The 15542-nt window shown below is 36.6% G+C and overlaps 1 protein-coding gene across 17 annotated transcripts in view; it reads left to right on the top strand.

Annotated features, from left to right (window-relative positions):
• The window catches only part of NAALADL2 (N-acetylated alpha-linked acidic dipeptidase like 2), a 441985-nt gene that overhangs the window by 359034 nt on the left and 67409 nt on the right, over positions 1-15542 (top strand). For all 17 annotated transcript variants that reach the window (XR_014588273.1, XR_014588274.1, XM_083849054.1 and 14 more), the window contains one exon: positions 14861-14956. Coding sequence is in view for 15 of the 17 variants with exons in the window: in XM_083849054.1 (XP_083705180.1) it covers positions 14861-14956 (96 nt within the window). In the remaining 2 variants the exon portion in view is untranslated. The remainder of the gene's footprint in view (positions 1-14860; positions 14957-15542) is intronic.

The raw sequence follows: 15542 nt of genomic DNA, 5'->3' as shown, positions 1-15542 counted from the left end.
TGAAAGTGCCTAAGTAATTGTCCTCAGTGAGTTCAGTTTAATTTAAACAGAACATGTAGAAAGCATTCAGAGTTTTTTTTATTTTAAAATTTGCAACTGCATTATCAATCATCCCAGCAATAGGTAATTCAGTAGAGTAGTTGATGCCCACTGGTTCTATTTCCAGGTGAATACCTATTATAACCTCCAGCACTCTGTTTCTTAGAATTCACAAAATGAGGAAAATAAAGCTCATTTCTACCTATCAGTGAGCTACCGCTATTTCTCTGACTGCTGGAATTTATCAAAAGCTACTGTTTCTTTGAAAGAGCAGTTCTCTGTGTATCAAATACGGAACGGACTGTGTATGTCAACAAAGCTGAAAATAACCAGTAAACAGTTCTGCAGCCTTGTGAGAAGGACAGACAAACCCCAGTGACGGACACAATGTCTGTCTTCCAGCTACACCATCTGAGCTGCAATTTACCTTAAAATTCAACATGTATTCTAATGTTAAGCAGCTGGATGTATTGTAAACAAATGCCAGTAAGTGTCACTATTTCTGACCAATGTTCTCCTACCTTCCCTCTAGAAAAGTTCTTGTAAAGCAATATATTTGATTTTTTATTTATCTTTGCTACATATACATGTATAAATATACGGTTTTGTCTAGTAAACTCTGGATAAAGCAAGAAATCTAACTGAGCACACATACACCCTTGTAGCTATGTAACTATGTTTTGTCTGATCCATGATATCCTTTATTGAGAACCATTTCTGCATTGTTATAGTGGTTCAGTGGTCAAACAGTAGCAGTGCTTAAAATCGATCAATTTTTATGATCTAATGTTTCTGATCTCTATGTTCTTAACGCAGTTATCTCAGCATTCCGTATCCCATCAATAATCTCACTGTTACTCCATAACCCGATCATTTTCTCCTTTACTTCTGGTATGTCTTCAAGTCCCTTTCCAGGCAGGAAAGAATTTTCTTATCTCAAGATTTCAGACTGACTATTTTGATGATCTACAACTGACCAGGCTCTTCTGGTAAATTTTATGCTGTCTTCCCTCTATTATCATTAATGTCCTGGACTGCGTCAACCAGTACCAATTAATTTATCAGATCCAACTATATTTATCAATAAATTCAGTTGCATAAATCATGGCATGATTTTCTTTGAAGGATCAGGGCAGACCATATACAAAGGCCTGCTGTATTTATTTCAGCTCAAAGCAGAACTTCTGGGTCCGTAGCATATGCTTGAATGTCCTTAGGAAAGGATTAATGCCTATTGTTTTACCTTGATATTTCAGAGAGGTGTCCACCAGAGAGATTCCTACTCTGAATGGAAGCCAGGTTTCCCTTTCTATATCTAGATTACTAGGGAGTTTGCATATAAGGGAGCCTTTCCAGATAAAATATGGCTGTGCATAGCTCCCCTCCCTTCTCCCCTGCTTCCTCCTCTCCTTTCTCCCTGGTATATGTTAAGTCTTCCAAGGAAATACACAGCTGGTAGCTGCCAATGGAGAGTTATGGGAGACTCATGTATTGCAGGAAAGAAACAAAGTACAGGTGTGCTCAGAATACCAGAGAATAGCAAAATTTCTTTGCAAAGGCACAAATGTATATCAGCCTCAGAATGGCAAGTTGCGTGGGAACCCAATATTTCCTTTTTCTAAATTGTCAGTGGAGTCTGGTGCTGCCACATTTACTGCTGGGAAGTTTTATGAACTTCGTAGTAGAACTTTATGGCCAACAAGGTTTAGCAATGGGAGTTAGAAGTTTCAAGGGGAAGAGAGGTTTTGGTTTTGTTCATGGACAAGCAATGAACTGTCAGTGTTTAACAAAATGTAGTCCAAACTGTCCCCAGGAGATTGTCCTAGAACTACTCGTGAAGGTAGGTCCAAGGCATGGCTGCTTCTGCATCTTGCCTTTCTCACTCATGGGCTATGTTTTTATAATAACCATGCTCTTAGCTATTTATACTGTATTTCTTCTAGCCAACGCGTTTTTCTCCTTTCTGTCTGTCTTTTGCTTATAGCAGTGCTTTTTAATTTCTCAGTAAATTCAGGGGTTATTCAGTTTAGTACTCAGCAGTCATACATTAATACATTAGTCCATCTGTTCACTTGTACGCTAATGTAGTTGAATTTGGTAGTGAGAGCAAGCTGAAATTGTTAAGGTTAATGACTCAGTGTTTTACAAGACAAAATACATTTGACGTTCAATTGATTGCATGAATTGTTTTATTGAACAATGTGAATATTAAGCTACTTAATGTCATGGAAGAGCATCTTTGTTATTCCAGTAATGTTAGTGAAACCGATGATGTCCTCATCAGTCAGATACATTGCTGTGCTCCAACAGAGTCTATTTAGTCTCACAAATCTTAGTGCTTTGATATCCCAGACATTCCACAGTGCATCCAGGAGGGGAAAAATCTTTACATAAACAGTCTGTGCAGAAACAAAAGTGTACAGCTTCCTTAGCATTTGCACAGCATGAATACAGATTTATTGCTGTAAACTTGTCCTTGCAGATTCTGTCTGGCTCTTCGTTAACTTGAAATTGACTGAGGGCTGTTGAAAGTCAGTGGAAGAAAGGTAGTCTGGATGTTAACAGGGTCAATGGGATATGGGAAAACATAGGAGAAATTTACTTAGACACCAATTATTGCTTCTATTTAATAGTTTACTCAAGTGTCTAGCTACTGAGAACATCTATTATCTAAGGACAGAAGGCACTGAGTTATCTGTCCTCCCTGGAGAAGTAAATGGTGTGTTCCGTTCAAGATAACATTTTAGCATTGTTGTTCTGAGTGGCTAAATTCAACAGACAAGCTAAAAGTCTTCTGTCAGAGTACCTGGAATAAGTATCAGAGTTATATTAGTAATGTGGCACTCTAGTTTTGTCTTTTACTAATTAAAAAAAGAGGGTCAAGATCACTGGACTATCAAACAACTGTGATTTGAGTCACTGATACATCCTCTCAAATAGAGTTTGGAAAGTTCGGTATGTCTTGCCATGGCCATTAAAGAACCATTAATAAGGGTTAAATAAATATTGTCTTAGAAGACATCATTGTTGGTTTATGGCAGGGGATGAGGTTATTAAAGTCAGTATGTATTTTTATCAACAGATGCAAGCAGGCTCTGATTTGAAGGTTGTGTAGCTTCATTAACATTATGGTTATATTTTGCATTAAGTTTACAGAGGAAGCATCACTGTGCAGTAGAGAAGTATACGTTTCAAATTAGCGTCTGTTTGCATATAACTGCCTTAGGATGGAGACAAAGCAAATTCTGCCTTTTAAACAGTGTCCTGCACTCCCTTTGTGATCCAAAGCAATCTGTGAAGAGGAGGAATTCCACTACTGGTATTGTGCAGTAAAGTAGACTTACTAGTTCTCATGTAACTAACACCTTCCCAGATGGGACTTCCATAGCAGGAAAGGTGGCCTTTATTTGATGAAATACAGTGAAGATAATGCATTGCTAGAGTACCTGTGATCCTTAGGACTGCATCTCATTACGTTCAGCGGAAAGGATCTTAGAATTTTTTGCACTGCCCATAATACAATGATACAAAAATATTAAAAACAGTTTCACTTTTGAAACTTTGGGTCCTCTAATCACTACCTGAAAGACTTGCTTTAGACTTCAAGATAAATGACAATCAGTTGCTCTTTCATTAACTGAAATGAAACTGTGAAGGCAATGTAAAATATTGTATGAGATCTGAGAATACTGCATATTTGTAGTTGATTTTTTTGAAAAGTGCAAGATATGTAGGCCTTTAAAGTAACTCAAAATACAAAACTAATACTTGTTAAGTAATCTTTCTAGCATTCCTGAAATATGCAAAAAAAATTATTTGCCCATGATTTTTTTGTGCTTTATAATATAAAGTAAATCCTGTAGGAATCTTTTCTTCCGTATTAGGAGTACTACTCAACTTTGATACTCAAAAGATAAATACATTCATTTAGTTGTGACTTTTAAAATTAAATTTAATTACGTTCTTAATGGGGAAGTCTAAATGCACATCAAATACATCTCATGTCATTGCTTAAAATCTCATTGCACAAATAGAATGCACGCAGCATTACAATAACTTTTCTTGCTTACAAAACAATTGCAAAAACATTAGCAGGAAGTGACAGCATAAAACAATTGCAAGAGATATCAGTAAAAAATATATATATTAACTATACAAAAAAATTAGTTGTCTTTTTCCCAATTTTTACAGTTGGCCAGTCTTGAAGAAATAACTCCTTTGAAACAAATTTAGAGAGATGACTAAATGCAAAGAATGAATCCCTCCCCCATTTACACGTGTATTTATGGTTCTTAGCAAAAGTCAGTGCTGTTTCTTACTGCAAAATGGTGAGCCTTCCATCTACCCAGTATCTGTCCAATGGATAAAATTAGATTTCTTCATTCAGCATAATAACCTAAATAGTTTTTTAAAACACTAAACATAAAAACCGGAAATAGGATTCATTGAATAGGAAATAGAAGCATTGTGCTTTACAACATTGGTGGTTAGGAAACACTGTCACTAGGATTCGTGGCTTATAGCAGTACATCGTTAGCATGACTTGCTGGCATCTCACTGGCACTGCTTGTTTTCTGTGTAATCTGAGTGCTCACAATTGATTGTAAAACGTTACAAACGTTCTTTCATCCTTCACACCACACATCTAAAAAGAGGTGTTCTCTGTTGCATGCAGTGAATCTGAACTGAGCTTCCTATTTCTAACCTTCTGAAGCTTTGGGAAGATCTTCCCCGAGGTTCTCGATTTCTGGCTTGGGCTGCTTCCTCCTACTGACACTGCTGATTGTGCCTTCAGTTTGCAAAGCAGCCAGGGAATACTCGAGGGAGGAATAATGCTATGCAAGTATCACAGTATCTTAAAAGCTGCTTTCTTCATGCTGTGGTCTGTGAATTTACAGTGATTGTTCAATTCACTTACAAATGCAAGGAAGAAAACATTAAGTTAAAGGAGACGAGAGAAAAATGCATATATTCTTTTCCTGTCTGATGACTGTTGGCTCGAGCTTTATCTGGCTACAGCTGATTTGAATAATAAAATAAATCGTGCACCAGTGATTGCAATTCTATTTCTTCTGTTTTCTGTATAGTCTCATTTGACAGGCCTTGCTTATTTTGTCCAGCATCTGATGACATCACACACAAAGTCAGTGCACATCTTTACCAGAATGAAAAAAAGAAAATAGATTGGGTTTTCTTTCTTTACTAAAACCTCTTTAGTCAACTGAAATAGTAAAATTATTTAAGGAAAGCCTCGTCAGAAACTCCTTCTGCCATGGCTATTTTCACAGGGCAGGGAAATTCTCACTTTGAGATTTTTGACACGCATTAGGCTGTGGCAACTGCAAAGCTTTACTTTTTAAAAGTAATTGAAAAGCATACTCATTTTATGTCTTTAGTTTCATTTACGTAATAACCAGTGAAAAGTAGCTTTTAAATCATAATCCTTTGTGGATTTTGTGAGGGAATATTTAATTAGATTTCAAGAGCATTTGCTAGAAAGGGAAAATTCAGTCTCCTAGTAAGATGGAGAGACATGCACTCTCTTCTGTGATGTATTTGCAGATTTAAGGGCTTTTATTAATGTGAAATCCTATATGCCGTACCTTAATATCTGATGCGATTTAATCAATTCAGTTTAACACACATATATGAGAACCACACCTTGGCTTCAGTATGTTCTATGCTACATAATCCAGTGTTTCAATACATCTATTTAAAAATCTACTTCAGTCTACTGCACCTTCTCAAAAACAAACAAACAAAAAAAGTTTTCCAGATAGCTGATGATAAACCATATTTTAATCTGAGGTGCCTTTTTCCATTACTCTTTTTGACCCTTATTCCAATGAAACCTCTCTTCTACCCTGCCAGGAAAAAAAAAAAAAAAAAAAAGAAATGGTCTTTTAGCCTATCTGAGGTGAAACACCTGTTTCACAAATAATACAGTTGTATATTTGCTGCCAAGATACCATATGCCAAATGCTTGACTTAGGGTAAAATGGAAGAAGGAATTAGTGAAAGCCTGCAGTGCAGATTTCAGAGGTATTTTTGTTATGCTCACTGCTTTATCTTTTCTTCTGACGTGGTTTTCTCCTTCATGCTGTGACATATTCTTGGCAATGGTCATGAATACAGATGCAGATAACTCCTCATGCAACTGTAGGCCTCTCTGGATGTCTGGGTAATAGTTTTAGACACTGGCATAACTTTATAGTGTGTGCTCTGCGGGTGAATTCAAAATCTCAACTAAACTTGTTTCCCAGGTTGATTTTGAAGGTAAGCACTGCTTTCTTTCTGCTTTATTGTCCAGACACTGCATGTCTGTGTGTTCCCCTCAGGCTGCTGCAACTCTACCCTTCATGCTGTTGTATTACAAAAAAGCAGAAAGAGTGAAACAGATTAATAGCTCGTGGACCAGATCCAACATATAGATGTGGACAGGCATGAGATTATATTCTCAGTCCTGATGCAGCAGAGGCTTTATGCCTCTACTAGACATTATTCTTTGATCTACGTGAAGAAAATAAATGGCTTTCTCTTGGCTTTCACCCCTCTTTTTTGTATATGCTTTGGACTCATGGCAGCATTAGGCTATCATGATTATACTGCTTGGCCTAACTGTACGAACTGCCAAAGGATTTTTGTTCTCACTGCTTTCCCTCTATTATTCTTTCCTAAGTGTCTCTTGCTTTTGTGCTGTACAAAATCGGAGGTACAAAAGCTGTGAAGTGGTGAAGGGTGAAGCTGGCACAAGTGTTGACAATATTGACAAATATTGACAAGGGGGAAGTCAAACAGAAAAAAAAGAAGGTTGGTGCAAAGACCAGTTTTCCAGACTGTCATTGCTGAGTCAAGAAACCTCCACTGCATGTTACTTTCAAAAACAAGCAAACAAAAACCAACCACAAAGAAACTTTAAAAAGGTAATAATTCTGGAGGGATTTGTGGATTATTCACCTGGTTAAGGGGAAAGGGATACTAATCATGTATTTTTTTTCCAGAGTAACAGTCAAGAAAACAGGAATCCTGTTATTGTAGATGTAGCATTGTCCTAGTCTAGTAAACAAAACTGCTTGTATCTACAACAGAACTATTTCCACCTCTAAGACAATCAGTGTGTGGTAACATTTGTTGTTTTGTTGTGTTTCTTTTTTGTCTCTTTGTGTTTCTTTTTTGTCTCTTTCTTTTTCTTTTTTCTTTTTTTTTTTTAATTCTTTCAATGGCAGCAGAATAGATCTCTAAGATATGTTATGGTATTTACTGTTATACATTAATTCACCAGAGGTGCTGTGGGCTTTTATTCATGACTAAAAATGGATTGGATTAAATTTGGTACATAAATTGAAAGCACGGTATAGAAGGTACACAAGGGATGGCAAGTTTAGTACCTTTAGAAGGTGAACCATTCTGTTCAGTTTATTAGTTGAGGAAGAACAAGATAAGTTAGGAAAATGAGTCTAATAAATCAGGAGTGAATTTTAGTGTCCATCATAAATAAACAAGAGCGAGCTAGGTTTGGGGTTTTTAGATTTTTCTTTCTGCATTTTTGATCCCCATTTAATCAATTCATAAATCAATTAATTACTGTCAGGAGAGCTGAGGACAGCAGGAAATTGGGTTCAAATTAAAAAGAAAAGGAGGCAATTTGTTTTAAGATTGAAAGTTGGATGTTCAATCGAAGTTTAATCAGAAGTGACCCATTATTTGAGAAGTAGAACACCAAAGTCTTTCTAATTTCACAGAATGTTTCGTTAAATGAGTGTTGAAAAGATCAGGTTAACTGATGTTTCCAAAAGGAAGATGAGACAAAAGGGGATTTTTGGAAGTGAGCTTCTAATATATATTACATATTCCTCTTCATTTCTCTTCTGAAGAGATTGTAGTGAATCCTAAAGCATTATACTGGGAATTCAAGGCTTATTGGCACTCTCTTTTCTACAGGTTGTACAGATTGTGTTATAAAAATATAGCTTCACGTCAGAAAAGCAAAAAATCTTAATCCAGTTTGGATAGCTATGGAACAATTTAAAATGACAACAAACAGTGAAGAGAAAATTTGTAATTGAATGAATGGAAGTTGGGCTGCCTAAATTATAGGGTGTCTCACAGTGGTTTGACCTTGAGAAAGTCTTTCCATAAATTGATATCATCATGAGACCTTTCAGCTTCATAATGTGTAGAAAATTGTGGACATTGCACAAAGTGAGTGCTGATTATGAGCCTGCTGCTGCATGGAAGGCAAAATGAAGGAGCTGTTAGAAGTCTGCCTTGTCGCTGTTCATGCTGCCAACTCCTTGCTTGCCGTGAGCAGCAGCACGTCCATGCAGTGAGGTTCTGGCCTGGCTTCCCCAGAAGTGAGTTCAGATGATAATATGGAATCTTGGTCTAAGTCTAACATTGTACTGGTGCCTCACTAAAGTGAAGGGAGATTAATTTTCTTTAGGAATTGAGTGTGGGAGAGTGAGGACGGCAACCGTAGCTATAATTCCTGCTCTGGGTGAAAAACATAATAATATAGTTGGCTTTAATGTTCTTTGGATTATCATGTCTTTTTTTCCTAGTGTATCTTTACTAGAAATTTGCTTAGGAAGGGGCTATTAAAAATAAAAACTAACACAGGCTATTGTGAGCTCACAGAAAGAATAAATGAGGAGGGTGATTCAGTTTCTCACTGTAGAAAAGTGTTGCTCTTGCTGTTAAATGCTGAGAGATACTCTTGAAAAACCATCTAGAGTCCTATCTCTGCCATGTGCTCCCTGGGATAAAGAGTGGGCTTCTGTTATTTGGAAAGTTCTTGCAGCTTTCTCTGGTTAGCATAGTGTTTGAAAGACCATAAAAGGTAAGAGAACCAAAGTATCTTTGCCTCTTTTGTAGTTCTTTATGGAGCCATCTTTTCTTTCAGAACAAAACAACTGTTTTAAACATTTTCCTTTAGAAGGGTAGAGTAAGATATTTGAGATGCCAGCAAGGTATTTCAGATAGTAATCTTGGATTAACTGTTTGCAAGTATTATCTATGTATATACACATAAAAAACATCTTACACATAATATTATCTATGAATATGTATAAATATATAAAATTGTAGTCATCTGCTCTGTTTTATGTACACTCCATAGCCAAGTCTTTGTTTCATGGACAGAAAGCTGAAGTGCAAAAATACTCAAGCCTGCTTAAAGCAGTGATTGTGTATGACTCCTGTTTAAGATCTTAGCAAGCAGAGTCTTGATTCCATCATGATCAAAGAGACTTGCCACTTGTGTTGCCAACATGTGTTTTGAGTTGTTTACTCATTGTTACTTGCTTATGTTCTGTTCCTTTAGAAGTCAGTACTTAAAGGGAGGCAGTAGCAAAGACTACCTGTTGGCCTTGCCCAGCCGCTGTGGTCTCAACTGGGTTGGAAGCCTTTGGAAGGAGGGTTAATTGCTCAGTGGCTTCCAGAGAAAGAATATATCTGGGAGAGTTTTTTCCAGGCATAAATGTGGTCTCACTCCTCACATGACGGAGTGAGTAACTGGGCCAGTATGAAAGGAAAACAGTAATAAAAATCAAAAAGACCTCCAAACCTTTCACTACAGAAGGGACGAGAAAACCAGAGAGCATATTCATAGCCTGACCACAAGAGAGATGGGGAAAAAGAAATTCTTTTCTTGAGATCTAAGCAGGGGCTGTGCTGAATTTGTCACATAGTGGAAAGTCACTGGAAGATTGCTGGGCTGAGGAAAAAACTAAAAATAACAACACCCTATATAGAGAAATTACATGTCCTGCATTCTGTTCTCATTCTGTTCCCAGTTTTGAAGAAAAATGAAGTTAGCCTTTTCAGGTGTTTGCATTCAGGAAGATAACAGGGCTGATCTGCATCAGAGCTCTAGCTTGCTTGGGGTTCAGTCACACCACTCACCTGTGTAATGCAAACACTTACAAGCTAATATTTCCTTCCACTTAAATTGTGGGGAGAAGAAGAAAAAAACTAAACCTGCTCTGTGAACAAAAAATGATGAAATTAATCAAATATGCTGTTCAAGGGTTCCAGTAGGTTTCAGAATATGAAAGATGAAAACACAGGCCTGTGAACTGAATGAATAATAAAAGAGTCACTTTCTCATTAGCAGTGAGGAAGAAACTTTACATGATGCTTTGAATTCTTCTGAATATTCACTGTAAGAGCTTGGCTACTTCTTCAAGGAACCCAATTTTATCTAGATGTTGGCAGTGTTTTTATTGATCAGTCTCTATTAAAGTCAGTGTCAAAGTCAATTGATATATGTCTGTCTTCCCTTCTGCTCAGGCAGTATAGTAGTCTGGAAAACTGGTAGGTTAGGGGAAAAAAATCTCTAGGTATCAGAAAAGCACTTTATATCTGATGACTTTCGTTTCCTTTCTAAGGAAAGGAAAAGGGCAAAGTATTAAAACCAAATTCAGTCAAATATCAAAACAGGCTTTTCTCCAGATTACTAGTAACATAGCTAGTCCTGGTAAGTTTTCCTCTTTCTGTTATAATACATTGTATCTAAGTAATTAATACACAGGTATTTTAGAAATTTCCAGAAGTTAATTGTTTTTCTTCCATTGTTATGTGGCTTATGTCTGGGAACGGTTTGAAGCCGTTTGTATCAGTCATATAGTGGCTGGTGTTCTGCATCAGCTGCAGTATGATAGCATCTTGTTTCTGTAATCCTGCTTGAGAGTGGGAGAGCTTTCATAGCTGGCTGTTGGTGGATGCTGATCAGAGATGTCATGTCACCAAAGAGGAACATGGGAAGTTTCTATTTCGTTTCTCTCCAGGAATTACGGTTTTAATGTGCCTCCAATTTCTGCTGCCATTTTATATACTTTTGTAATGCTCATATAAACATGTATTTTCCTAAGCTGTTTCTAATACAGAATAAAAGTATGGTTGATTTCGTATGTTTGATTTGGAAATTGAATAGTAATTTGATTACATCAAAGGCGCCACTCCAATTAAACTTTTCGCTAAATACTTGACCAAAATTATCAAAAAGACTTCACAGATAAGCATACATGGGTGCTTAGAGGAATAGTCTTATTTTCAAAACTTGTATGTGTGAATAAAATATTTTTCTCTTCAGTAGAGAGAGCTGATGGTCACTTTGAAGTCACTTTCATATTCTTTCTGCTCTTTTTATTGGTGATGTTATTATATAGATAATCATTATTTTTGTATTGGTTATCCTTCCCCATTCATAAAACATCAGAGGAAGAAATGCACTTAATATAATGAATAAAAGATTAGTGTGATTAATATACATGGTAGTAAAACAAGAATAGCCATCAGAGCTACTGATAACCTTCAGGAGCTGCTGTGAATTTCACCCATGTGCTTCTCTTTGATTCATGGTGCACTGGAATCGAGAGTATTCCTTTCTTTGGGAAAAAAGGCAAGCAGAAGATATTCCATGTAGGGAATGAGAGCACTGAACATGTTTGTAAATGGGTAAAATTCAAAATCTAAGGGAAAATTCTTGCATAGTGCATCATTTCTAAAAGTATCAGCCATGGTTTCTAAAAGGTTTAGAACATGGTATTGACCATCAAATGATTCAGTCTTAGAAAGACAGATACAAATGCTTAAGTTCATTCTATCTAATATTAGGTGCTTCAAGAAAGCACCTAAATTAAGAGAATGTGTATGAATGCATACTTTCAGTGTTTGTATCTCTGCTATTGAATGTGTTACAAATGTAGAACTACTAGAACCCTAACCTGTGCTCTTCAGGTATGTGCCTAGAATAAGGTGGATAAAAGCATGTTAAGCAGCATTTCCCTGTCATGTGTGCATCTGATCCATCAAGTTCAGATTCCAAATAAATAACATTTGTCTAGATGGAGCACAGTCTGATCTTGTGCAGCAAATCTAATTCAGTAATCATTCCCTTCACTGACTCTCAGTAAGGTACTCAAGAAAGAATATAAATAATGTAACTGTTTCTACATTATTGATTGCAATTATGCGAACGATGATGAACAACATTAGCACCACTGTAGCAGAATGACAATCTTCCTCAACCTCCCCCCAGTCAAATGACATGGCTCTGTAAACTAGTGCACAAACTTAAAACAAAGATTAATAGATGTACTGAATTAATCTTGAAGCATGTATTTTATCATTATAATAAATGAATTTTTGCATCTTCTCTTTGAAATCTTAAAGAAAAAAAAGTTTTCTGACAGGAAGAATGACTTCATTTATTGTTCTGATGTTTCTGTGACAAGTTATACAACACAGATGCATGACTGAACACAAGAATTTGTATGAGTGAGGGCTAATTATACCTTGTATTTATTTATGTATTAAGAAAGTGGTGGAAACTTACAACCAGAAATAATTCTCTGGAAATGCATGGAAATACTGATACAGTGTTCATCAAGCAGGCATTAATCTGTAGAAAAAATTAACAAGCAAAATTACCAGCAGTGTAACTATCTTTCTCGAGGCCTACGTTTCACTGAGCTTTCTATGAGACATGTCACACTATTCAGAGAGGCTTTAGTAATGTAGTAGTTCAGGAGGTGGACTGAACATCTGTAGGGAACTAAGCCTAAATGGAGTTGTTTTGAGTAGAGCATATTGGCATATCACATTGCTGATATGATTATAGTGCATTTGTGTCCCATGGTAGTTTGGATAGACAACTACCAGTGCTGTGCCACTGTAATGCCCAAAACTGGCTCTTGGATCCATGTGATGTGACGCACTGGGTGATACAAACACAGTTCTGATGCAGCAGGCATAGATCGGATACCACCACTTTATCCCCCAGGGGTGCATGAGTAAGATACTTTATATTACTCATCGTGAAGAGTAGGGTAGGCTTTTTCTCTACTTCCTTTTAACTTCTTACGTTTGAATCGGAGCTAACAGCATTTTTTATTCTCATAATTATTTATTTATTTTTGCTAAAGTACAATTTTTTTTCAGCCTTTGTATGGCTTGGAACCCAGCATGAGAAAGAGCAAAGCTCAGTCACATAAAGAGAGGTTGTACAAGCCAGAACAAAGCATATAAATTGTTTGTCTCTCTCATTTGCTCACTTCCTGATGTTTAAAACAATAAGTCCTACAGAGTGTTTTTAGCAAGTGAAAAGGTAGTGGAGTGCAAACCTTACAAATCAATTCTGTTAAGCTCAGATCAGTTTCAATACTTTTTTTTTTTTACCAGAACTTTATTCAGCTACTGCTCAGCATGAAACATCTGAATGCAAGTAACTCTTTGGCTGTTGAAGAATGAGTTGAGCATCATTACAAGGTTTAACACTCCCTAAAAAAAGGCTTCACTTCTTGTATACACAAACTGGGGGAGGGGGGGAGAGTTTGAGTATAAAGATAAAACCTATTGAAGATCGATGTATGTCAAGAAGAGAAAACTGAAGAAATGTTAGTCTAGTAGATACAGGAAGCTGGTAATTAAGAAAGATGTGATTCCAAAACATTGTCAATATTGCCTAACAGTCCAGGATATTCTAGCTAAATACAGTAATATTATATTCAGGTGCTTGGCAAATTGGAATGCAGAATAAGATTCATGAAAGATTTAGGACTTCTAAAAGGAGATATATAATATTATGATGTTGAACTTGGTTGCCTAGAGATAACCAGAGCCTGGCACAGGGCTTGAGAAGTTTTGTCACTCTTCAGGACATAGATAAGTGAAGCAGGGTTGCGGAGGATTTGTCTCTGATTATCTGTGTGTCAGAGTTCATTTTGAAGAGTATATTTTTAAAAGAACTGCTCATAACTAATAATTTTTAGAATGGTATGATACCCATGCGCTTTCACATCTTTCTGCTGATCTCTGAAATAACTTTGGCTATAGTTTCTGTGGTCTTGTACTGAATTCATTGCTGTTGGTGAGCAGTAAGTGTATTCAAAGTATGCTTACCAAATGGGTAGAGCACCCAAGTCCACCAAGCTGGACCTCTGCATTTATTTTTATACCCAGTGGGGATTAGACGGGCACTAGATTCCTAGCTGTTCCAGGAGGGCCAGCTCTGACCATACCTAGAGGGCCAAACTACAGGCACTTAACAAAAGTAAGGATAATTTTAGGGTGTATGCCTCAGGGGCTATGGGGATGTAGAGAAAGATTTTTCATTTTACTTTTGTTTCTGGATTATTATACTGGGTTCACAAACATTGGCTCAAAATAATTCCCAGTTTCAGGCATCTGTGTACATTTGAGACCTGGGGTTTTATTTTCGTTTCTTTTTGCTTTTTTTTTTTCAGTCCACACCTGGGTATCAGTTTATTGTTTTCTTGTGACAGCAAATATGCAACCTGTTTGCTTGCTTTCCTGCAGTATAAGACACAAACATTTTGTACAAATATTAGAAAAGAGTGGTAAACCTAGAGGGTATAATTCTAGGGAATTGACCAAAACACCATCTTATGTATATGATATTACTTTATACAGAATTAGCATGTTTACAGACGATAAAAGTATGTTCTTTGAGTATGGTGTTTACATATATTCTGAAGAATGAATTATAACTCATTTATTGAATGTTGTAATGCTGGTACAATTTTTTTTTTCCTCCCTGTAGACAAAATTCTTTGCTGGGTTGGGAAACATAATTAATTACAAAGACTACTACCATTCCAGAAATAGTCATAAGACTTGGGCGGGGTTGTCTCTTTCAAGGACTTGAAATCAGTTAATTAGATCAGTAAAATAAAAGCTAATAATCCACAAAACTTAAGAACAATTGGAAGAGTTTTGAATCTCTGAACAAAACACAGTAAGTATTTGAATGAAGAAATTGATGTAGAATCCTAAAAGGGTGCTTCTTTCTTTCTCACAGAATTCTAGCTTTCTCTCCGAAGCTCTTTTTCCTGTACATGCAACAAAAACTGAAGAGCTGGATCCCTCATTCAAACTGCACGAGACCATTGCAAAGGTAAAGAAATGGAGAGATCTCATTTCCATATACTGTCTTTCACATGGACAAATTTAAATTTGCAAATAATATAGACAATTTTGGAAGGTGACCTATTTTTCTTCCTGTTAATACTTATTTTGTAGTCAAAAGTATTGGAGGATTTTTCATCGAGATTCACCTTTTGAATATTCTCTACTGTAATATTTGGTCAACCAGCATTATCAAAAGAGCTTTTATGTGTATATGCTTCATTTTATGTATTCAGTTGTATTTCTCATGGTTCACAGTAAACTTGTTATTGGCATGAATGCAGGGCATTGAGCCTCACTAGATGGCAGGAATAGGAATTAGTAAGTTTGTTGCTGTCATTTTTGACAGCGAAGAGGGCTCTGAGGGCACCTTCACCTGCATGGACAGTTTTATGAACTATCACAGCGTGCTCACCTGGGAGGAAGGTGTTTGCCATCCCATGAGTCTGGAGATTGGCCCACAGAGGGGGATGCTCCCAAAGTTAATGTGTTCTGACTCCTCTCTCATCGTTCCAGTTTAGTTCTGCCTCCATGTTATTTATTCATACAAGCAAAATTACTCCCTGCTTTAAAGT

Source organism: Anser anser, assembly GCF_964211835.1.
Source record: "Anser anser genome assembly, chromosome: 9".
Lineage (NCBI taxonomy): Eukaryota > Metazoa > Chordata > Aves > Anseriformes > Anatidae > Anser > Anser anser.
The sequence above is the reverse complement of the archived record's forward strand: the minus strand, read 5'-3'. Positions and strand labels throughout refer to the sequence as shown.